Source organism: Callorhinus ursinus, unplaced genomic scaffold (genome assembly GCF_003265705.2).
Source record: "Callorhinus ursinus isolate GAN/ISIS: 27379988/994484 unplaced genomic scaffold, GSC_fseal_2.0 scaffold25, whole genome shotgun sequence".
Classification (NCBI taxonomy): domain Eukaryota; kingdom Metazoa; phylum Chordata; class Mammalia; order Carnivora; family Otariidae; genus Callorhinus; species Callorhinus ursinus.
The window spans coordinates 16,366,263-16,391,820 of NW_027397087.1; the positions used below are offsets into that span (position 1 = coordinate 16,366,263).

General features: G+C 38.2%; 1 protein-coding gene across 5 annotated transcripts in view; it reads right to left on the reverse strand.

The window, feature by feature from the left end:
* ATP8B4 (ATPase phospholipid transporting 8B4 (putative)) overlaps positions 1-25,558 on the reverse strand; it is a 303,343-nt gene that overhangs the window by 209,085 nt on the left and 68,700 nt on the right. For all 5 annotated transcript variants that reach the window (XM_025883645.2, XM_025883647.2, XM_025883642.2 and 2 more), the window contains exon 3: positions 11,174-11,232. In XM_025883645.2, the coding sequence (XP_025739430.1) occupies positions 11,174-11,232 (59 nt within the window). The remainder of the gene's footprint in view (positions 1-11,173; positions 11,233-25,558) is intronic.

A 25,558-nucleotide genomic window follows, 5' to 3' on the forward strand; every position in this document is an offset into this window, starting at 1 on the left:
TCAATTTAGCTCAACTGAAGGAAAAACTGTTTAATAATCAAAACTACTCAAAGACAGAGCCCCAGAGAAGTTCCAAATTCAGTCAATAAATACAAAAGTTGAAAATATGTTATGGATAGGGTGACAGTTCCAGTTTATGCCCATCATCTTAGCAAAATAACTAATAGGATCCCCTTTCATTCTCAAAAGTATCCTGGTTTGGAAGATAAATTATCTATTCTCCCTAGTTTGGGAGCATCATCAGAATAATTAAAGAAAAACTGAGCCAGGTGGGACCCCTCACCCCTCACCCTTTGCCACTAAAGAGAGGTGGTGAGTTGCCCTCTTGTAAGGGATATAAACAAAGACTGGATATGCAGTCAGTGAGAATTCTGTAGAGAGAAGTGGATGGGAAAGCTTGAAAGGATAATTCCACACTGAGATTCTATAATGAACTTAAGCTAACTTCTTTACAGTACCAGAGAAGTCAGTCAGGTTTTTCGATTTGTATGAAGCAACTCTTGTTCCCTGCATTTCTCAACTATTGGTGCGGAACGATGTCACCATCTGCAACCTATGCAAAAAGCACCTGGACAGCCACAGCCATAATGATGTGACCTTGTTTCACAGCAAGATTCACAACCAAGGAGCATGAATGAAACCCAGAACAATTAGGGCTGCTAGAGAAGTCAAGACAGGGGTACCAGCAGAGATTTATATCACTGATCTAGATACAGGAATCTGATTGCTGTCCTGTGTTTAATTCCTCAAAGAACAGGCTTTTTCTAGTCAAGCCAGAACATTATTACAAAGATGGATACACGGAGTTACAACTACAACCTTACCCACATGCACGCATTCATGCAACACACATAGATTTATACCCATACATATATAGCTCCTAACCAACTCCTAGGATCGTTTTTAAAGTATCTTCCAGTTTGACTTTCATGCCTAAATAGCTTACCTTTATAAGAAACTGCAGAAAAAATACAGATACAAAATATAACAGTAATCTGACCACTGGTTTCATAATTGTGGACATGAATTTGAGACATTTTTAACACAAACTATTTGATTAATTTTGCAACTACAAAATCTAAAATATGGTAATCGCCATCTTTTCATAACATGATTCACAGAACCAAACTATTTGGTCCAATAAAGAAAACTGCAAAACAAGATAAAAACCGCTTTGAAACTGTTGGGGTTGTTGGTTTTTCCATTAACTTCTCAACTGTTACTGAACTTGCCCAATTTTATCCACATGATTGATTTATGTATAACTTTCACAAACGTTTTGCCAACAAAGGAAACTGAAGATGAATTGCTCACTCCACACAGGAAGTTATTTCTCTTCCTGCTCCATCCTTCCATTTCTTGGTCTTGGTTTAAATTTATACCACTGTATCCTGACAATAATGAGCTCTAAAATTCTAACACCAAAATTAGCTTATTTTAATTCTTCTAATTCCGATTACATATTGTTTGGAAACTTTTCAATTTCATGTCATTGCAATGAAGAAAGCAAAACTTGAAAAAAATCTGTGTCTTTACTTGAAATTTACTTTACAAACAGATGAAATGGAACAAGTTTATGAGGATACTGAAATTATCTCAAGCCTGGAACAGGTAAATAACAAGCAAACATTTCAGAGTTTTAGAGTTTAACTGGATTCCTTAATTACCTTAATGTGCCATTTTAGAACAATTCAGAGGCTAAAACAAAAGATTAAAACAGACTAACCAAATTAAAGAGATGAGGAATCAGACAAATGCTTAGCCAAAGAATAACACTATTTAAATAAATCAGATGTCAAAGAGATAAAATGTTTATACTTTTAAACTCTTAAATCCGAAAAGAGAATGAAGTCCAAAAATTACCTTTTCTCCTACAAGTATAAAGGAAAAACTTCTGTCACATAGAACATAGAATAATTTACACAGATATTAACAGCACACAAAACAGAAGACATTTTCAATGTTTGCTAAAAAACCACTGTTGCTATGGGAATACCCCAATACAAAACACAGCAACCAACAACCAGAAACCCATAACAAATGCAAGTCTCTGGCACTTTCCACAACTAATTCCAACTTGTCACACTGCTTGTCATCATCTGTACTCTTCGGTTGGTGCATAAATTGCCCTGGTAATCAGGCCTACTGGTGAGATCTACAGCACGTTGGCACTGCAACTATATTGCTCATGAAGAAAAGAAAGAGAAACCCAAATTTCCCATCAGGTTGGGGATTAAAGCAGGAGTCAGATGTGTCCCAGCATGTTGATATCCCAAGAGTCCCCCCACCCCCGCAAAAAAATACTTAAGAGTTTTACCTTTCCATGGACTTGGATAGCCAAAATATGTAAGAAGGTTCATTCAAAAATGTACTTAATTTCAGTGAGCCTGAAAGCTTTTATACTACTTCTCTCTTTTTTATTGCAAATTCTTAATTGAGTGGCCTATACCCCACGCCCTTCTTTCTTGCATATTTTTTCTGCCCTTTGACTTCCAAATCCCAATTTTAAAAAAATTATAATAAAACTGTTTTCTTCAGGTCCTCTAATTGCTCCCTATAGAAGTTCCTCAAAAAAATAAAAACATCATATGATCCAATAATTCTAGCACTAGGTATTTACCCAAAGAAAAAGAAAATACTAACTCAAAAAGATATATGCACCCCTATGTTTACTGCATTATTTACAATAGCCAAGGTATGGAAGCAGCCTAAATGTTCATGCACAAATAGATAAGGATAATGTGATACAAAAAGAATCGTGCCATTTGCAACAACATGGAGGGACCTAGAAGGTATTATGCTAAGTGAAAGAAGTCAGACTGGAAAGACAAATACCATATGATCGCACTCATATATGCAATCTAAAAAACAAAATAAATGAAATAAAGAAACCAAAAGTAGAATTAGACCTATAGAGAGCAAAGTGATGGCTGTGGGGGAGGTGGAGGAAGGATGGGGAAAAATGGGTGAAGGGGAGTGGGAAGTACAGGCTTCTAGTTATGGAATGAATAAGTCATGAGAATAAAAGGTATAGCTCAGGGAATACAGTCAGTGGTATTGTTAATAGCACTATATGGTAACAGATGGTAGCTACACTTGTGATGAGCACAGTGTAACATACAGCTTTGTCGACTCACTATGTTGTACACCTGAAACTAATGTAACATTGTGTGGCAACTATACTCAAATTAAAAAAATAAATAAATAAAGACCTTTTTCCTTAGTTCTTAACCTCATGGGCACCTAGCATTAGGTATGGTTATCCACCCGTCTCCCCACCTCCCCCTACCCCCCGTTTCCTGAGAGGCTCCTTTCCCCTGGCTTTCATCTCACTGTCCTCCCTTTGTTCTTAATCTCTGCTGCTCTCTGCTCCTTCTTGGGCTCCCCACTTCCCCTAACTAAATGTGGGTTTCTACCCCCACCCCGCACAGGTCAGCCATCACTCCTCAACAAGTTCCATTTTTTTCCTAGTTTCAAGCATCTTCTTCCAACTGATATCCCTGTTCTACAGCTGTAAGCACACCCAGTTACATTCCATATTACCTGGGCATCTCCATTTGGATATCTAGTCTCTTTTATCTGGAAGGCAAATAAAATTATTTTTCACTTTGTGACTCTTCAACTCCTGAGACAAGGAGTTGCTTTATACTCAAATTTTTTTGAACAATCTGATCTTACCTACCTGAACAATAATTTCCTATGACACACCCCTCACCCCCAATTAGGTCCAACTACAGGACTTTGCTCATTTCTCCCCTTCCTAATGTTGATGGTACAAACAAGCAAGGCTCACATCAATTCCCATTTTCTCTGGCGAGACTTCCTCAAACACTTTCCCTAACACTTAAAAGCCACATCACACAATTAAGGATTTAGCATTATCTTTTCCTTGATACCTATTACTGAGTTTGTTCTTATGGGCTAGTCTTCTCTTCTTGAGTAGAACATATATGCTCAGGTAGAGAGCAAAACCTTTACACCCCATCTTAGTAATCCCAGTAGCATTCAACGCATTGCCATTCTAAGCAGATAAGGCCTGCTGGCATGTACTTCGGGGCCCACTAAAAATAGCCTGCTCATCTCATTTTCATTTTTTTATTTGAGTACAGTTGACACACAATGTTTCAGGTGTACAACATAGTGATTTAACAACTCCACAGGTAATATGCTTACCACAACTAGAGTTCCCATCTGTCACCATACAACACCATTACAACACCCTTGACCAAATTCCCTACGCAGTACCTTTCATCTCTGTGACTTATTCATTCCATACCAGTTTCCTTGGGTATGTTTATCCCTTTGAGCTTTATATTCTTGTTGTACACTGCCTCAAATCTTCTTTGGAAAGTAAGTCAGGCAACAAACATACATGTTTCTAGGCTTAGAGCAGGTACATTGTGAGTATGTTGAATTTTGAAAGTCATTTTTATTTCTATAAAAAAAGGACAGGGGCACCTGGGTGGCTCAGTCAGTTAACCATCCAACTCTTGGTTTCAGCTTAGGTCATGATCTCAGGTGTCATGGGATCAAGCCCTGCATTAGGCTCCATGCTCAGAGGAGAGTCTGCTTGAGATTCTCTCTCTCCCTTTGCCCCTCCTCACTGCCCTGCTTATGAGTGCACATGTGCCCTGTCTCCCTCTCAAATAAATAAATGTTTGGAAGAAAAAAAAGGACAGTGAACTTTCAATTCACCTCCACACACAGGAACACAAAATTTTACTGTTCTGCCAGCCTGCTCTCAGAAACACAGACACATCATTATAATGAGGGCCTAAAGAGGTCCTTGTAACCAACCTCACTCAAGCTCACATACCCAGAATAATGGTGGACCATATTTTTCTACTCTACTCTTAACCACCTATTCTAAGAGAAAAAAGAAGTGGAAATATATAAAACCCTGTATAAATGGGTGGGAGGAAAAAAAAGTTTGCTTTGAAGGGAGTCTTGGTCATGTCATTGTAGCACTAACAGCTGAGAGTCAGCCAAGTTGTCACACTGAACGAACACTCTCTGGAAAATCCAAATTACCATTGTTCTAGCAAGCACAAAAATCACAAGAGCAACAGCAAATTCCATCCACAAGACATGTTAAGATTCTAGGAATAAATCAGGATATCAGAATTGCTATTTTTGGATGGAAGTCTTTCTTTCTAAGCATGTAAAACTATTTGGTCACATTTTCACCAGCTTATATAAGCCTGTGTACTTCCTAAATGGGATCAACAATTTAGCTCAAAAAAAAAATCCTTTAGAAACTTCCTATCTGTGTTTGTGCATAAAATACATTCAGATATTAAGCATCTAGCTTTATGGAAGTTTCTGAGTTTGAGGCAGGATAACTTCCTGATGACTGAAATGAATTCATCTCCCTTCTTAAATTCTGTTGATGTTCAAGAAAATTGAATGAGGATGGTATGTCCCTGTGCCTATTTTTAAAAAGGGAAAGGAGAACCAGTGGGAAAACCAATGTTTTCCAACATCATTTCTTTATTTTTAAACAAAATCAGAAAATAGCCATAATTAATCTAACACTTTTTCCTGACATTTTTTGACATCAACACATCTTAATACAACTACAACTGTTTTCATAACTTGTACCATCCACTTTGAACTCCTTTTAATAGGGATAATGAGTCTGGATACTTGGCTCACTTTCACAATTTTTCTAACATTTTTAACATTAACATATTTTAATACAACCACTGTTTTCATTACTAGCATTATTCATTCCTATTATTAACCAGGAAAACTTTGAACTCCTTTCTAATGAGAATAATTCTAGCACTTGGCTGGCTCTCCCTACACTCTCCAATCCTGCTTTGCTGTATACATCTGGGCAGTCCAAAATACCACTTGTAATTTTATGTTTTCTACCTCCCAGCGCTCACAGTATCATATCTAATTTACCAATTAATTTCACCTAGAATCATTAACTTTGTCCTCTTGTTAATGTTCTAAACCCTTTATCTCTTAAAAGCACTTTTGATCATTTTTAAGCCTGTGCTGTATCCTATAATATGCCTTGAAGCTTTAGGCTTTGTTGATAAATTAAGGTGCTCTAGGTATTGAAATATCTTCCTTCAGCCTTCAAAGAGAAACACATGCTTGGCCAGGCTTAGGGCTTAAGGAAACCACAGCTTTTATCTGAGCTTTGTGTAAATTTTTCTCCCAAGTTCTCATTTACAAATGCTAAGGGTAAGATTTAAAGTCATTCTTAGTTTCACATTTGTAAAATTTTTTATCTCCTTTATCTGCCTTCGTCTCCAGAGTATAAATATATTTTATAAGTAGGTATGTGAGGGAAGGAGAAGAGATTTGGGAGATTTTGTTTGTTTTGGTGGTGATGTTTGTTTGTTGGGATTGGTCAAAAGAGCAGCATGGTATCATGGGGAAAACAGGCTTTGGAATCTGGCCAATCTGAATTAGAATTCCAGTTTTGCCACTTATTAGCTCTGGAAATGGAGACCCGCTTCATCTTGCTTGGTTTTGTGGCAGATTAGCAGTGTACAAAGCACCTGGTATGTAGCTGGACACCATAGTTAGAAGAATGGGAGCCACTATCTAGCTGTGCGACCTTAGGAAGTCACTTGAAATCTCTGTGCCTCCATGTTTTTACACACAGAAGCGAGACAATAAAAGTGCTCTTATTCACAGAATTGTGGTGAGGTTAAATAAGTTTAATATAGTAGAGTGCTCAGAACTCTGCTTTTCATGTGGTAGGCACTACAGGTGTGTAAGCTATTATTAGTACCACTGTCTTTATTACTATCACTATCACTGTTAGTCATGGCTCTACCCATCCATATCCATGCTGAGAGTGTCAGGAAAATTTTCTAACCTCACCAAATGCTTTGCACAGAGTAGGGAGTCAGTAAATACTTCCTTGAATAATTCTCATTTCCACGTGGCTTATTTGGCAGGGCAGGGAGGGGGTCTCTATGACCACAATCATTTACACTGTTATTCTTGTTTCTCTAACCGTTGCACCATCAGCAACTTCTACACCTTCAGTATCATAGATCTGCTCATTTTTGGCATGATACTTATTACAAAAGCACCTTATACAGCTTTAGCCAATTTTTCAGTATCTTCCTAACATGCTTTTATCACTATCTTACTCTATTTGATGCTTTATAGGGAATCTATAATTTATTATGACTACTTGCCCACTACCACGTTAGTTTTAAGAGAAAAAGCCGAAAATTAACAAGTCAGGGAACGACAGATGTTGGCGGGGATGTGGAGAAAGGGGAACTCTCCTACACTGTTCGTGGGAATGCAAGCTGGTGCAACCACTCTGGAAAACAGTATGGAGGTTCCTCAAACAGTTGAAATTAGAGCTACCATTCGATCCAGCAATTGCACTACTGGGTATTTACCACAAAGATACAAATGTAGGGACCCGAAGGGGTACGTGCACCCCAATGTTTATAGTAGCAATGTCCACAATAGCCAAACTGTGGAAAGAGCCAAGATGTCCATCGACAGATGAATGGATAAAGAAGATGTGGTATATATACACAATGGAATATTATGCAGCCATCAAAAGGAATGAGATCTTGCCATTTGCAACGACGTGGATGGAACTGGAGGGTGTTATCCTGAGTGAAAGAAGTCAATCAGAGAAAGACATGTATCATATGACCTCACTGATATGAGGAATTCTTAATCTCAGGAAACAAACTGAGGGTTGCTGGAGTGGTGGGGGGTGGGAGGGATGGGGTGGCTGGGTGATAGACATTGGGGAGGGTATGTGCTATGGTGAGCACTGTGAATTGTGCAAGACTGTTGAATCACAGATCTGTACTTCTGAAACAAATAACGCAACATATTTTAAGAAAAAAGAAAAAGAAGAAGATAACAGGAGAGGAAGAATGAAGGGGAGTAAGTCAGAGGGGGAGAGGAACCATGAGAGACGATGGACTCTGAAAAACAAACTGAGGGTTCTAGAGGGGAGGAGGGTAGGGGGATGGGTTAGCCTGGTGATGGGTATTAAAGAGGGCACAGTCTGCGTGGAGCACTGGGTGTTATGCACAAACAATGAATCATGGAACACTACATCAAAAACTAATGATGTAATATATGGTGATTAACATAACAATAAAAAATTTTTAAAAAAAGAGAAAAAGCTGTAGAAAATGTTTAGCACAGGTCCTGGTACATAGTAGGAGATATGTATGTATGCATGTATATTTGCTAGTCTCACTATTATCAAATATTTTATATAAATTATCTCATTTAATCTTTAATAAATGGTCCTATGAGGAAATTCCCTATTTCACAAATGAAATAACTGATGTTCAAAACAAATTGAGAACACAAGTTAGCAAATGAGAGACAGGATTCAGACCTTGGTCTATTTTATCCCAAAACACTCTTTCCACTACATTTGGGGGGACTTTACCAGTTCTCCTCTTATCTTTTTCATAAAAAGTTTCAGTTTATTCCCACTCCTTTTTAGCATTAAAGTGGGAACATTGCTTTTTTAATTATAAGCATTCTCCCTAGTTCTATTGAGGTCTCTTCAAATCCACTTCCATTTGGGGTAATATCCTTTAAAGGTGGGCAAGTTTAAGCAAAAGGCATCAGGCTTCCACCTTTCTTACAAACACATTCCATACAGCAAGTGGTTTAAAAGCCTTAAGATCAGACATAGATTCAAACACCATCTCTACACAGACTAGCTCATCGGGTCATTGTGTGTTACTCTAATCCTTATAATAACTCTATGAAATTAGTATTTGTATCATCCCCAACTTGTAGCTCAATAGACTAGGGCTGAGAATGGCCCCACAGTTTACTGTATGGCCAGCCATCCAGTTGGGAGTTCCCAAACCAAGACAGTATCAGCTGTGTCTACTGGGAACCCATGCCCATTTAGGGAGGCCTGCCTCGTCTTCTCTGAGCCACAGAAGTGATCAATAGACCAGGAATACCTGTGCCCCTCTCTGCTCTGCAGCCTTCCTTTCTCAACTCTTGTCCTTCTTGGTTTTGCCAGCTCATAATGGGTTTTGTTCTTTCCTTGAAAGGTTTCCACTTGAGACCAAACTGCCTTATTCGATCTGCTACAGCCATGGAATACTGTTCTACCCTTTTGTTGTTAGGAAGCGCAAGAGAAAACACAGCTGCAGCCACAAATCTGTGTGCTTTTGTTCAATATCAAGCAAGCTCAAGAGAAAACCATCCCTGTATCATTGGTGTAGTACTTTTTAAAGATCTGAAATAATCATGGCCAACTGCTAACATCTATTTAAAGATTTTATTTATTTATTTATTTATTTGACAGAGAGAGAGAGAGAGAGAGAGAGAGCAAGAGCAGGAACACAAGCAGGGGGAGTGGGAGAGGGAGAAGCAGGCTTCCTGCTGAGCAGGGAGCCCGATGTGGGACTCGATCCCAGGATGCTGGGATCACGACCTGAGCCAAAGGCAGACGCTTAACGACTGAGCCACCCAGGTGCCCCTGCTAACATCTATTTAATCTGAGTGGTGGGCATACAGGTGTCATTTCCTATACTGTTCTCTAAGTTTGAAATATTTAATAATCAGGTAAAAATAACTAAGTAGAAAAACCTGTATGGTCTCACAAAGGCAAATAAAGTATGGTTTTCCTTATAGAGTTACTACTCACAGAATGAAAACACTTGAAAACAAGTAAACACAGCCAAATACTTAAATACTTAAATGCATAATTACCTCACAGCAGATTACTTATTACTGTTTTCCCCAAGGTCTTAAAACATACACATGTCTACTCCTGATTTGGGGTTTGATGGTCAAGTCTTTCAAGGGTCATCCTCTATAGTTAAAGGACCAGCTGTAGAATGGACAGAAAGGCATGGGGCCAAGTCTGGTGATGACCAGAGGGGCCAAATAACTAGAAGCTGCACAGAGTGGCAATAATCACCATGAGGAAATTTAGTTTCATTCTTTCAGGCTAAGAAACATGTTCTTCATCAACCTCCTAAGAAGGATTCCTTCTTCAAGGGCAGACTTATGTCAACCAAGCTTACAAGATTAACAAATAAAATCAGAGTTCCAATATATTATTTTATAATGAGAAATCTGTCACAGAGTCGGTGTACTGATTCCTTGTAGGAAAACTTCCATTGAACAACAAATTATAATTACATGATTAGCACAGCATGAGAAAAAGAGGAATTGTTAGCTACCTCTGTTAAATATTTAATAGTACCAAGCTACAATAGCCCAATGCATCCATCACCATATATGGGAAAGACCTGTCAATAAGAACAAAATGCTAAAAATTATCCATTGGGCAAAACTCTGTCATCTGGCTAGTGCCTAAACAGATACTGCCAAAGTCTGCCCTGCCTTCATAGTTATCAAAACCATCTTCGAATTGAAACTTTCTTTCATGAAATGTGCCGGTGTATTCAATCTTATAACAGGTCTTATAAGCCAAATTCTATCAGTTATCTTTCTTAGAGTTTATAAAAGACTCCATGTAGCAACTTAGGTTGCATCATAGAAAGATGAGAAGATCTTTATGAGGGCCCATCGTGTAATTCATGAAGTTGTTCATCAATGTATCCCAAGTTCCTAGAACAGTGCCAGTCACTTAATAGACAATAAATATTTCTAACGTAAATGAAGAAAATCCTCGTTAAAATTTTTTTAAAGTAGTTCAGCATAAACTTAAAGTCAGTACACTGTACATTTTAACTAATCATTCTCACTTCTCACTTGATAAACACAATCATTCAGGACCTGGGAACTTTGTCCTACATATACTTCTCCACATTCAGCCTGAGTTACTTACAGAAAATCTCCCAAAGCCATTTATCACCCATCAGCCAATACCACCACTTCTATCACCAAGAATTACCATAGAGGCCCATGTTTATATTTTCCTATGTATTCTAGTGGCCAAATCAGCACCAAAATGAACTAAGCAACAATTCTTGAGAAAGAAATTTTATCTTCTTCCTATACCAAAGAGCATACCAACCACTCTTACTGCAGGACAAAAGTAAGTGTACAAATATTGCTAAAATCTGTATTTATAGAAACATATAGCACCCCTGATACTAAAATGGGCCTAAACAAAGAAAGTTTTTGGTGAAGTCATAAAGTTCTAGAAAGCATGAATTCAACTGTCCTTAAGGTAAAACCCATCCCAGCATGTGTGTACTGTGTATGTTTTACTCACTGCATACTGGAACTTTTCATTATATTCACGGTCATTGGCTTTCACCACCCGTTCCACTTCTAAAGAGAAAGAGAAATCAGGTATGAAATTAAATTCTTGACACAAAGAAACATATAACTCATTAAACTAACATCACTTAGGTTACTTTGATTGTCTCAAGGTTGCAAGAATTCTTTCCTTTGAAATGTGAAGGGCATTGGTTTTTTCCAGCCTAAATGTTGGAACGTGTGTTGGAAAGTCCCAAAATGGAAAGCTGAAATGTGTCTCATTGTAATTCTGATGCCAGCCATAAAACAAAACATTATGTGTTTCCAATTTCTACATCCCTTTAGCTCCACAAAGACCCTTTCTTTCTCTTAACTCCAAGTAGTTCCTAAAGGAGAAGGCTGCTGAAAGTCAAATGCCACCCTGGGAAAGGATTTTTTTTTTTTTTTGGCTACAAAGTGACAAAATATGATATAGCCAAACAAAACTATACTGAAGTGGCCAGTGAGGTCACTGACCTTTTGGTCAATGAGCAAAGGTGATAGTTCTAAACAACAATATCCCAGGCATATTGAAAGGAACCACACATCACCAGGAGATGGAGACTTGCCCTTTGCTGGAAGTAGCCAAAAAAATATCTTCTGGAAACAAATGCAAACACCAGTGCAAATAACAAAATAAAAGAACAAAAAACTCACAGATTATGATGGTACATAATTAAAATTCACAGAGGGAAAGAAAAGACAGTGCCCCCTGAAACACCAGCAGAGCACATTTTTGTAGTAAAGGTAGCAAGTTCTTGCTCCATTTTACTGAATTCAGAGTTGACAAAGGGATAATGATGGAATAATGAAAGCTATGGCATGAAGATCAGAAAAATAATCACCAGATGTCAATGTTAACACTCATGGTGAGTGACTTCATCACTTCACCTGGGATTCCCTTAATCCCACAGTTCTCCATCTAGATAAGTGAAAGGTGGTAAAAAGTATAGGGGTAGTGGTAAAAGTCAGAATTTGGAGAAGGTACATACAACTACAGAGATAAAGAAGACTGGAGGATGGAAAGTAACTCAGTCATATACTAGGGAGAGGGGAGGAAGTGTAAGGGGAAAGCAAAGAGAAGAAGAGCTGAAAGTGGAAATGAGAGGAGAAAGAAGAGGGAGATCAAGAGGAAGGGAAGGAAGAAAGGAATATATTTTATCACCACCACCATCCTCCAAACACCAGGTACTATGATTTTAAGAATTGACTACTTTTTCCCAAAAGTCCAAGAGGAATGTAAATCTTTGGTTCAAGTCTCAAGTATGACACTGTGCTCACCTCTGAGAACTACTTCTGACAAATGACACCCTGTCTTTGGTTATGGTTGAGTCTCTACCTTTTGTGGAATGTTTGCCTGTTTGACATCCACCTACATGGCTTTCCTTTTTTTTTTTTTTTAAAGATTTTATTTATTTATTTGACAGAGAGACACAGCGAGAGAGGGAGCACAAGCAGGGGGAGTGGGAGAGGGAGAAGCAGGCTTCCTGCTGAGCAGGGAGCCCGATGCAGGGCTCGATCCCAGGACCCTGGGATCATGACCTGAGCTGAAGGCAGATGCTTAACGACTGAGCCACCCAGGTGCCTCCACATACATGGCTTTCTTCTTACCTATGTAATAACGTCAGTTCTCTGTGACTGTTCCTGTTTTCAAAGCTAGCTCACCTAATTTCTGCTAAGAACAATATTGGACTGATGTCCACAGCTGACCACATCAAGTGGACCTGCCCCTAACATATATAACTCCGAAATCCAGAATTCACCGGGAGACAACCTCTTAAACAACCATCCCCTGAAGGAAACATTTTAAACCCTGACTATAAAGGCACCATCCTCCCCTTCTTACTGGTTCCCTAACAAAGAGCAAAAAATCAAAGCCCAAAATGGTATTTTGGAGGGTGAGGGTACTTAAAGCTTAAAAAGCTTGGATGATTTGTCTAAACATCCCTACCTTAACGCAGGCATAGTAAAACTGCTGACAGGAAAACAACAGATATTATTGGGAGGGTGACCATCGGGGGCTCTCTTCTACAAGGGAAAGGTTAACCTGGCCCACCTGGCATCCTGCTTATAATTTAAAGAGTAACTTTAGCTGTAAGTCAAAACTTAGATATGCTAATTTATATATTTAATTGCCTTTAGTTTACATCATACACATTCAGATGATGATCATTTTTAAATTTCACATTTATACAGAGCACATCCAAGGATAGAATTCTATAGTTCTGCAGCTAATTTTACTCACTCCAAATCCAGAATTTTGACTCCTGTCCAGTGTCTCCATGTAACCACCCTCCCCAAGAACTGAGAATAACCCTTTCCCAAAGTGGCCAGAAGAGTGATTTCTGTGCTAGGAAAGTTTGGATGTTCTTCTGGGTATCTACATTGCTCTTGTCCCATGAGACTTTGTTAGAGCCAGGAAGTCCTCTTTTGGCTTCTAAATCATTATTAAATCTTTATCTTTGCTCTGTGCTTCCAGTAGGTATGGTCTTTCTGAACTGAATCTTTATAGATAAACTCTGGCATATTTTCTATCCCTCCACTAAGCTCTGCTAAATTCTGGCTTTCGTTCTGTATCCCTACAGTTTTTTGCCTTTAACCTAATTATGTTAGACCAAGAACGGACATTCTTCCATGTGCTAGGACAGTGGGTGAAGAGATAGAAACCCCCCTTGGCAATAAGACACATCCTGCAAGAAAAGGAAGCTGAAAACAAATCTTCCATAAACAACTCCCACTGAGAATTGTCCAGAGGTTCAGTGAATTAATGTCCAATATTTTGTAGGCATTGCAGGACCCTTCCAGCTGTGAGAGTACTGAAAGAAAAGTACCCACCAGGAGATTCAGGATCTACTAGGGTAAGCTCACTGCTACATAGTCATTATCATTGAATTTGTGTGGTTCCATAAAGGAGTAAAGTGATACATGAGGATGTATAAATACAGTGAGCCAGCATATGTTTAAAGTGAAGTTCAAAGATCTTCCAGTTCAAGATTGCAAACGAAGTATGTCCTTCTACCTCCCTTCCCACCCAGGTCTCACTGAAATAACAGCAGTGTTTTTAAAAATAATAAAAACATAACAGTGCTGGAAAACAAGAGTAGAATCTAGCAGAAGTTCATAAATTTTAAAAATTCCCATTGAAGCCCCACAGAAGGTCCAGATTCATACAAATACAATACATACAAATAAATACAAAGGCTGAAAATGTGATATAGATAGGGTGACAGTCCCAGTTTATGCTTATTGTCTTGGCAAAATAACTTTTCACTTTCAAAAGTGTCCTGGCTTGGAAGATAAATTGTGCATTCTAGTTTGGGAACATCACCAGAATAATTAAAGAAAAATTGAGCTAGGTGGGCCCCCCATATCCCCCTACTCTTGCTCATTAAAGAGATTAGGCAACATGCCTGGGGAGGAAACCAAGAAAGGGTGTTCAGATCTGAGAGAAGCAGCTCTGAACCACCACATTGGCTATGGGAGACTTAGGTCCTAGTAAACCCTGCCTTACAGATGCAGCTGTGGGATCTGCCAGACTATAAACTATAGACTGAATGTTTGTGGCCCCCCAAAATCTATGTTGGAACATTCCCAATGAGATGGTATTTGAGGGCTTTTGGGAGATGATTAGGTTATGAGGGTAGAGCCCTCATGCGTGGGATTAGTGCCCTTATAAAAGAGGCCTCAGAGAGTCCCCTGCCCCTTGCATCATGTGAAGACACAGGAAGAAGACAGCCATCTATGAACCAGGAAGCAGGCTTTCACCAGACACCAAAAGCACTGACTTCTTGATCTTGGGCTTCCCAATCTCCAGACCATAATAAATAAATTTCTGTTGTTCATAAGCCACGCAGTTTATGGTATTCTGCTATAGCAACCAGAAAAAGCTAAGACACACAGAAAAAGCTCCCTGTGAGCTGGCTACATCACCAGCTCCTCCAATTTAAAGGAGAGGGCTGGCCAGGGGAAAGACCTTTACTACTGCCCTCTTATGTAAACACAAACCAACAACTCTCTAAGTCACCAGACATCTGAGGAAAATCAAGAGTGCAAAAGAGAAGGATGCAAGAGGAAGAGATAATGCTGAAAATGGATGGGGAAAGGAGGTTTTTTTATGCTAATTAGTACCTTGAAGATATTCAAGAAGACATGGCATCCATGAAGCAAGAACAAGCTGATAGGAACAAAGATAACAGAACAAGAAAGAGTTCCTGGAATCTAAAACTACTTAATGGAAAAACAGGTAGGATAGACTGAAAAATAAAATTGAAACATATAGCAAAATGACAAAGAGGAGGAAGATGTGAAAAGAACACTTAGGAGAAGGGAATATAAACCATGGATAAGTAGAAATAATCAAATTAAGAGAAGAAAATTTCCCTGTACCAGAGTAAGACCTAACTCTTCAAAGTGAAAAAGCCACCAAGTGCCAATTAGAATGAATGAAAATGGACCCATAGAGCTCCACAAAATTTTGAGCTCCAAAGACAAAATATTTTAAACTTACAGAAGAGGGAAAAAAAATGGTTAACCCTAGAGACCTGAGAATTGGACTAACATAAAATTTCTCATCAGCAAAAAAGGATGATAGAAGACATGGAAGTGATGCCTTCTAGTTTTAAGGAAAAATATGCTTGAGCTCACAATTCTATGCTCAGCCAAATAATCAATCAAGTGTGAAGGGGCAATAAGAACACTTTCAGACATGCGAGAGTGTTTACATACAAGATCATCTCCAAAACAATGACTCACGAATGTACAACAGGGAAATAGTTTAAATATTAAAAATAAAATGGAGTTAAAGAATATAGAAGGATGATGACCAACTATAGTCAACAATGAAAATAAAATTACCTGACATGATCACCCACATACCTGTTCTAAGTGGGCCACAAATTCTACAGAAAAAGGAAAGGCTTGTCTATTTCCATTTATTTCACAGCCTGAAGGGCAAAAATAAACCAGTTTCTCAGGAAAAGTACAATTATGTATTAGTTCTTGGCTCAAACAATAATTCCTCTAAGAAATTCTCATAAAGAAGTCATTGTTTGATACAAAGAACATAAAATGAGTTTTTAAGAGCTGTGTTTTGTAACAATTCTAGGGATGGCATTCCAAACACAATTCAGAGGGACCAATGCTAGGGTCTTGTACTCAGTCTCTACTGAGCTGGTTAAATTCAGGAATGTATTTTAGGACATTTAGATGAATAAATAAACTGCGTGCATGCCCTTCCAAAAATATCATCCTAATCATTATTTCTCTCAACTGCACTTGTGCTAAATGCTAAATGACTGAGTTTCAGATTGAAATTCCTGCAAAACACCTGAAGAACTGCTATGCTGTGTTACTGAGTACAGATTCTTGGGACAGAAAAAATAGTGTTAACATTCTTTTGTGACAGCTGAGGAGCCTAACAAAGACATTTACCTAAATAGGAACCTATCCTTCATCATTTCAGCAAGCAAGGAAAAGAGCCATTAGCAGAGGCAGAATTATCTTAGACACTTATTTTGAATCTGCTCCAGAATACAGAAAAATAGGTATGTAAAAAATAAGTAATTAAACCCACAAAGTCCTACTTCATATAGGATAATGGAAGTAGCCTTCACTTTCTCAAACTCATAAAGGCCAGTGTAATTTGATGCCTGCCTCAATCAAATAAAAGATCAATGAAGCACTCATAGAATGCTTATCTTTAAGCCATATGCTTCCTGTTACCTTATCCAAGGTAACTAAATAAGGATACCTCATTTATTTTATGAAGTGGTCATTTATAAATCAGTTAAATGTTAGGAAACATGTACTAAAGAGAGTAACCTTAGTTTCGGGATAAATGACCTGTAGTCTACCCCGTCACTCCCTGCAATAATTACCTGATCGGGCAGATGATAGGTTTCAGATAATAAAACCATATCCACTTATGTATGTACATATGCTTGTCTTTCCATTTGGAAGGAAGGGATGCATCAAGAACATCAAGTGTTGGGGCACCTGGGTGGCTCAGCTGGTTAAGCATCTGTCTTCAGCTCAGGTCAAGATCCCAGGACAAGATCCCTGGGTCCTGGGATCTAGCCCAGGGTCAGACTCCCTGCTTAGCAGGGAGGCTGCTTCTCCCTCTCCCTCTGCCCCTCTCGCTGCTCGCTTGCTCTCTCTTTCTCTCAGTCTCAGATAAATAAAATCTTTATTAAAAAGTTTTAAAGAAAATCCAAGTGTTATCCAATCACTAAAACACAAGTTTGAAAGATGAGAAGGACATAACACAACCCTGCTGGAAATTTTTAACCTCAGTTGAGACGTTGTTGTTACCACGACTTTTAGGACCCATAAAAATGAGAGTTTGATGACAGAGCACTCATTCAAGAGGAGGAGGCCTGGATCTTTAAGCCAGAGGCCTGAGATTTTCCTTCTACCAACTATGTGTGTGAGCACGTTTTAACTCATGACCTCTCCTAATCTGTAGTTCCTTAGAAAAATAATGCCACTTTGTGTTGATGTCATTATATAAGAAAATATACGGAAAGCACTTTGCAAACAAAAAAATAACCAAAAAAAAAAAAAACTATTTTTCTATTAAAAAAAAATAGCAAATAGGTGAGAAAAAGAAATCATCCAAGCTTGGATAGTCAGTCTTAAAGTTGCTTGTATTATTATTTCTCAAAGGGATCTGAAGTAATTTTCTGAATATTCTTAGTGGAAACTGGCAAATACTCATTGATTCTTCCCCAGGTTGTTGGGGGCAACACCCAACCCCTGATCTGGGCTCTTCTTCCTCATACTATATTAAGTTAGACAACATTCAGCTTCTACTTCCAGCAGGCATTTATGTCTTTTTTCTCTTAGTTTGTCTATGAACAACTCCTAACACCTTAATATTTAAGACTAGTTGGTGAATGCAGTAGCTCTGTTAAAAGACCAAGAGTCAGGAGGAAGATTTAGGAAAGGCTTCCATTTGACCCATAGTGATTACAGCAACTATGAATTCCTACTTAATGAACACAACTGTCTTTCTTCAATTAACTCCAGAGAATTTTTGTCCTTCACCAAATGTGGTTTGGGAGACAGTCTTCAGGCATTTGGCTTTAGATCCCCAAAATCATGAAATGATGAAGCACCACAAAAAAATTGGGGGCTCTGTATAAACCCTGATGACAGGAACTGGTACTTCCTCAACAATGTTGGTCCCAATCCAAAAGCTGAAGAAGGTCTCCAAACATGGAGTGTCATTTGGGGTTTGGGGTTGTTGATGGTTTTTTGGGTTGGATCAGAAGTCTCAGAAAAATACCCTCAAGCCAAATCAATAACTTAAGCTTTTTCCTTTCTGAATTTTCTTTCATTTTTCACAATCTGGTCTTGTGGTTGGGAGCCAAAGCAATTCATTAAAGACATGAGGAAAGAACAATGAGTGGGGAGAGCTTTAAAGAAAAGAGTTCCCCACCCTCCAAGATTTCCTGATTTGACTCCAAAAGCACATTCTGATACAATTGAAAAATATGTGCCCTAAATCGGGGTTTCCTATTGAAACCCAGTGGTGACCTGCAGCTGCTGGGACTTATTGACATTTGAACAGCAAACTAAGGAGAATTGAGGCAAAAAAGAAAAACCTTCCCACATTTTTTTTTATTCTTGTCCTCACAAAAGAGCTTGGAAACAGAGTTAGGGGATTCAAACAAATACTAAAAGGCCCTGGGGTTTGTTTTCCTCTTGGCTGAGCCAATTTGCTCATCAGGTCCAGATATTTGGAAAATTTGAATTATTGGAAGCTCTATTCCTCCCACGGCTTGCTATAGCTTCACAAAGAAACATAAAAATTTTTAACCAGTTCATTCTTCTTCCACCATACGTGAACTGGATTACACAAGTTACAAGTAAAAATCTATAAAACCTTCATGTAAGCCCATGGCACATTGCTTTCTTTAAGTATCGATTCCACAACTAAAGAGTTAAGAATTACTACAATATAATGATAATAATAATAGCTAACATGTATCGAGCACTGGTTAAAAACCAGATACTATATGTACTGTTCTGCATACATTATTTCATTATTCCTCAAAATAATCCAGGTATATGCTATTATTTTACAAATGACAAAAATAAAGGCCTCACAAGATTATGCAGTACAATCAGATTTCAAACACTGAGCTGCCTTTCTTGTAAAAGCAGTGTGGAAGAGATTCTCGGTATAAGGAGATGGCAGATGGCACTGTGCGGAGTTGGCTGGGAAAATGAAAATTGCTTCGTGATATACTTCAAACATACACTCCCTCCCAACTAACCCTGCAGCCCTGTGACCTCTCACATTCCACTGCTTCTAGGTTTCTCTCTGTTTCCTGGTGGAGGCTGTCCTAGAGAACCTCTTCTTCTTGGAGCTTTTGGGTAGTCCTTGCTGAGAATATTCTCCCAAACCCCTGTTCAAAACGTACTGCTTTTTTGCACCCTTTCTCATATGGGCCCAGTGCTAGACTGTTGGTTTTTATTTCTATTCTTTCATAATTTGATTATGTATAGCAAAAATATATATATATATCATTTTTATGGACTGGGCCAGGATCAGAGTGTTTTCTGTAAAGATGAAAAATAGCTGTATCTTCCTACAGCATCCCTTTCAAAAAGAAAAATAAATTAAGGATCTACCCCAAGAATCACAAGAGCCTAAAAGAAGCTGGAGGACATTTAATTTTACACTGTGAGACACATTCTGGCCATCCAAGGGAAAGGAAGCCACCTGTCACCAAGAGATAGGAAAGAACCCCAGGTAGAAAAGATAGACCCAGGACAAGGAAATCTAAAGATGTCTCTTCCCTGTTTGATATCTCAGGGGTTGCACAGGAAGCTGTTTTTGAAGCTTACATTTGTTATTTTGAGATGAATGGGGCTTATAAATTGGGTTTCTTTAGTACATATTGGTTTCTATGCCTCAGACCCCTGAATCCACAGGGCAATTAAAATCTGCTGGAGCCAAGACAAAGTGATTTATTCCAGAAATATTTATTGAGCTCCTTTGAGCAAGGCTCTACTGTAGACAGTGAAGGAAAAACAAACAAGACAGCAATAGCTCTCGAAGGGTGAACATGCCCACAAATACCTGCACAGCTAGAAAGCAGAGAGGCGTAGAAGCCATGGAAACCAGAGACAAAGAAAGGTCCAGATGGGTGGTGAAAGGCATCACCACCTGTCTCAAGCAGGTCTGAAGGGAATCCATGCAGCTAGACACACACTGGGGAGTATGGTAGGTTGTTTTGCCAAGCACCTTATCCCAGTCACTTACTGAAAAGAAAAGGAATTTGGTAGAGGTGGTCTGCCACCTAAGATAAAATATCTTTCAAGAGGACCTCTCCAGGTGCCCCTCCACTGTACCTTCTAGCAAAATAGTGGATCACATGTGAAAAGACCAAAAGAAAAATTAGGAATCTCACTTTACTTATTAGTGAAGCATTCGAATAACATATATTTTAAGAGAGATACAAAGAAGCCGGAAGTTCGGGCAAAAAAGAAATCTGCCCACTTCTCACACTCCCCTCTTGCCCCACCCATCCACACTCTGGTCCAAGTCACCCCTCCTCTCTCCTCCAGCTACTGCAATAGCCTCCCCCGGGGCTCTCCCAGCTTCCACCCCTGCCCCTATAATCTATTTTCAATAGAGCAACCAGAGTGATCCTTTTATAATTTTGTTTCCTATTGCTGCTCTAGCAAATTACCCCAAACTCAGTTGCTTAAAACAACACAGATGTGTCATCTTACTATTCTGGAAGTCAGAAGCCTGAAAACGGAACTCACAGGGCTAAAGTCATGGTGTTTTATCAGGACTGAGTTCCTTCTAAAAGCTGTAGGGGAGAATCTGTTCCTAGCCTTTTCCAGCTTCTAGAAACTGCCCACATTCCTTGGCTCACAGCCACATCACTCTGACCTCCACTTTTATTGTCACATCACCTTCTCTGACTCTCCTGCCTCCCTCTTATGAGAACATGGTTCTTTTATCATGTAAGATAACATATTGACAGGTTCCAAGGACTAAAATATGGACAACTTTGGGGGAAGGGGCATTAATATGTCTACCACAAGAATCATCTCTTTCCTCTGCTCAAAACGTCCAATGCTGCTCCATCTCAAGAGAAAAGCAAGTTCAGGGCCCCGCTTGATCTTCACACACCTACCCCATTATAACCACCAGAAGCCCACTTATGGTGAAGCTAATGAAGCTTAAGCTTCAAGTCACCTCACCTGCACTTTCATTCCAAGACCCTGGGAGTAGTGCTTAAAATGTGTTAGCCCAGGAAATCTTACTGTTTCCAACAACATAGACAGGCCTTGACGGCATCGTGTTAAGTAAAATAACTCAGACTGAGAACGACAAATACTATCTGACCCCACTTATATGTAAAACATCAACAAAACCATAGAAAAAGAGATCAGACTAGTTGTGGTCATGGGGCAGGGCAAGGAGAGGGAAGCACAAACTTCCCGTTTTAAGGTAAGTAAGTACTAGGGATATAATGTACAACATGATGACTGTAGCTAACACTGCTGTATGATACACAGGAAAGGTGTTAAGAGAGTAGATTTTTTTTTAAATAAAGACTTTATTTATTTGACAGACAGAGCACAGGAGAGGGAGAAGCAGGCTCCCTGCTGAGCAGGGCAATCCCAGGACCCTGACATCATGACCTGAGCTGAAGGCAGACGCTTAACCAACTGAGCCACCCAGGTGTCCCAAGAAGAGTAGATCTTTTTTTTTTTATTTTTTTTAAAGATTTTATTTATTTATTTCAGAGAGAGAGAGAATGAGAGATAGAAAGCACGAGAGGGAAGAGGGTCAGAGGGAGAAGCAGACTCCCTGCTGAGCAGGAAGCCCGATGTGGGACTCGATCCCGGGACTCCAGGATCATGACCTGAGCCGAAGGCAGTCGCTTAACCAACTGAGCCACCCAGGCGCCCCAGAAGAGTAGATCTTAAGAGTGCTCATCACAAGAAAATTTTTCTCCCTTTATTCTTTCTTTCTTTTTATTGTATCTACACAAGAAGATGGATGTTAGCTGAGCCTATTGTGGTAATCATTTCACAATATATGTAAAGCAAACCATCATGCTATATGCCTTAAACTTACACAGTGATACATGTCAACTATTCCCAATAAAACTGGGAAAAAAATTTTTTTTGAAAGTGTTTGTATTGTTTCCGATTTTGATTTGCAAAAGTAAAATATTTTAGTCATGAAGGCTAAGATCATTGTCTCTTCCACTCTAATTTCCCCCATTACACTTTGCCTCATGTCATATAGCACCGGGATCCAGATAAGAGGCTGTCAACTTGGAAATACATTGACTTTGTGTTTACTGGAGTATATGTGATTCCTGTAATTTCTGTATAGAGCTAAATCACTGGTAGTCTCCCCCAGGCTAGGAATGGTTCTCAGGAATACTACTTCCGTGGGGACTCGCCCAGTGTTATAACACGAAGATGCAGGGCCCAAGGTCATACAGCAACATGACCATGTGCTATAGACCTAGCACCAGAATTACATGGATCATGGAGGACACGGGATTGCAATACAGACCCAGAAGTTAGCCTGTGCAGAATTCTTCCAGTCATCACACATGTAAAATTGTATGTGAAAGATTTCATCAACTCTTAGTTAAAACAGAATTTATCTCCTATTGGGAATTACCAAGTATTGAGTATTTTCCATACTATATATAATAAGCATAGCATATATTCTTTTTTCATGGGATTGCATAAAATAAAATTTCTTAGAATTTTTGTGCTTATAGAGCATAAACCCATTTGTAGCTGTACTATGTACATTTGTAACAGCTATGAAGGAAACTTGATAGAGGTTTTCCCAAGGTTAACAATCATAAATTTTTACATGACATTCTGAAGTCATGAAGCTGAAAAACTATTCTAAACTATCATAACTTTAAGTATACTAGAGGAAAAATTGGATTATCTTTCTAGTATTTCTATAGAAAATTATGTAGAATAATGGTCATATAAGAAGCAAAAAAAAATAGTGGGACAAAAATATAGGAAGAAAAGTACTATAAAGGTATGACAGGCAGTAAATTAATGAAGATCTTTGGGGGGGTTTTTTCTGGATTTTGTGATATGTGTAGTATTTTCAGGTTTTCAAAATTGTAATTTATAGGAATTTATTTTCTTACTCTAAATATTCCCTCTTACACCTAATTTTGTATTTTGTCTTAGTTTAGGACCAAAAAAACTGGATCTAGCCCTGACAACCCTCTCCCCTTGTTCATTCAACTCCAGCCAAAGACAGTCTCTTTGTTAATCCCATGAACACAACTAGGCACACACCCATCTCAAAGCCTTTGCCACTTGGTATTCCATTCTGCCTAGGATGCTTCTTCCAGAGATCTACATGGCTCCTCTCTCACTTCCTTCAAATCTTTGCTCAAATATATCTTTCTTAATTCAGCCTTCCCGGATTACCCTTTTCAAAACTGCAGCCCCATACCTGCCTCTTAGTGCACATCATTCTCATAAAATTGCAGCCCCTCAGATGTATAGAATAATTTACTTATTGATTTTGTTTACTGGCTTTCTTCTCCCCCTACAAAAATGTAAGCTCCATACAGGTTTAAGTTTTTTTACTTTTTAGAATCTGTTTTGCTCACAGCTGTATCTGAAACCTCTGGAACAATGTCTGGCACATAACAGATGTTCAGTAAATACTTGTGAAATGGTTAGATGGATGGATGGGTAAACAAGTAAGTAAGTGAATGAACTACCAAAGTTCTGATTATCATAAGACAACCAACACTACCATAGTCAAACAAGATCACTCCAGCTAAAATCATTGAAACGTGATGTTTTATAATTAGCTTATAGACCTTACAGAAGGTAAATTTACAATTCACAGTAGACAATTTCTGAGTTATTAACGGTATTTTCTTTACAGAAAAAGAAAATACCATTTGGGGATTACCTCATAAGCTTTACGATTTTATTTCACCATTAAAAGAGTCTAGATTTCAAAGTTAAGCCCAGAAATAAAAATTATTATTTCCTTTAAATGAGGAAGTTCTGTTTGAAAAAATAGCAAGCAACATTACATGAGCACAAGGTCCACCAGGGGACTCTAATTCAGATATTACTTACTAAAACTACTCAAAATAATAACAATCACAGCTACGATTAAGGGCTTGACATATGCCAGATACTGGCTCAAATACTGAATTAAATAAGTGTTCTAAGGTTTGGGTCTATGGAAGACATATAAAAGCATTTTTTAAAATAAATAAAATAACTCTAGGGATAAAATTAAGGATTTTTCTTTTACAAAACCAAAGTATGACAATATTATACATTTGGAAATGCTAAATAAAGAAATGGAGAACTGGAATAAATGCATTTACAAATATGTTCTAAGTCCAATAAGTATATATGGCATACAATGTTATTCTAAGTATAATTTTATTATTCACTATAATGAGGTAGTTCAAAAATAGACTTATTTTTGTGTATGTCATGGCTAATACTTAAACCTACCAGAGAATACTGATTAATATATTCATTAACCATTATTTTCTTACTCAATTCACTATTCATTTCTTTATTCCTTATTCAAAGATTCTCCTGATATATTGAAATACTCTTATAACTACTATAGAATAGTAATATTTAATGTATTCTTCTGGTAAACTTATAAAGCATTATTAAAAATGTGTTTTTAAGCTTCCAACTATAATGGTGTAACTTGTGTCAGGATCAATCCATCTGTTGAGAACTATAAGAGCTAGATGAAATATACAAAATGTTTGAAAATACATAGAACAAAATCAGACAGAACTTGAAGGGCCAAGAACCAACAGAGAAGAAAGAGGTATTGAGGTAAACCTGATATTCTGTACATTTCCCCTTAAGGCATTTGCTAATTCCTCAGCTTCCCAGAAGACAGTAATTAGAGTTCAGAACCTAGTAGGGAAGAGGAGCCTTGGTAACACTCTAGATTTCCAGTTGACTTCTAAAGGACTGTATTCTAGGAGTAAGAACTAAAAAATTAGACTAGGCCATATAAATACTGAAACCCAGCCTCATAGTATCTCAGTCCCTGACTGGATCAAGATAATCCATTCCTTCTCTAACTGCTTGTGACAAGAAAAGTAAATTCTCCTCAATGAAGATAACATTATCCAGATCCCCTACAATTTTTTCATATTCAAGGTCTAGGTTTTTTCATATGCAGTTTGTTTAATAATAAATTATCAAGTATGGCAGGAGACAACATCAAACTATTGAAAAACAAGAGAAAAAAAGAAAATAGAAATTGACCTACAAATTATCTAGATATTGGAACTATCAGACATGGACTTTAAAATAATTGTGATTAACATGT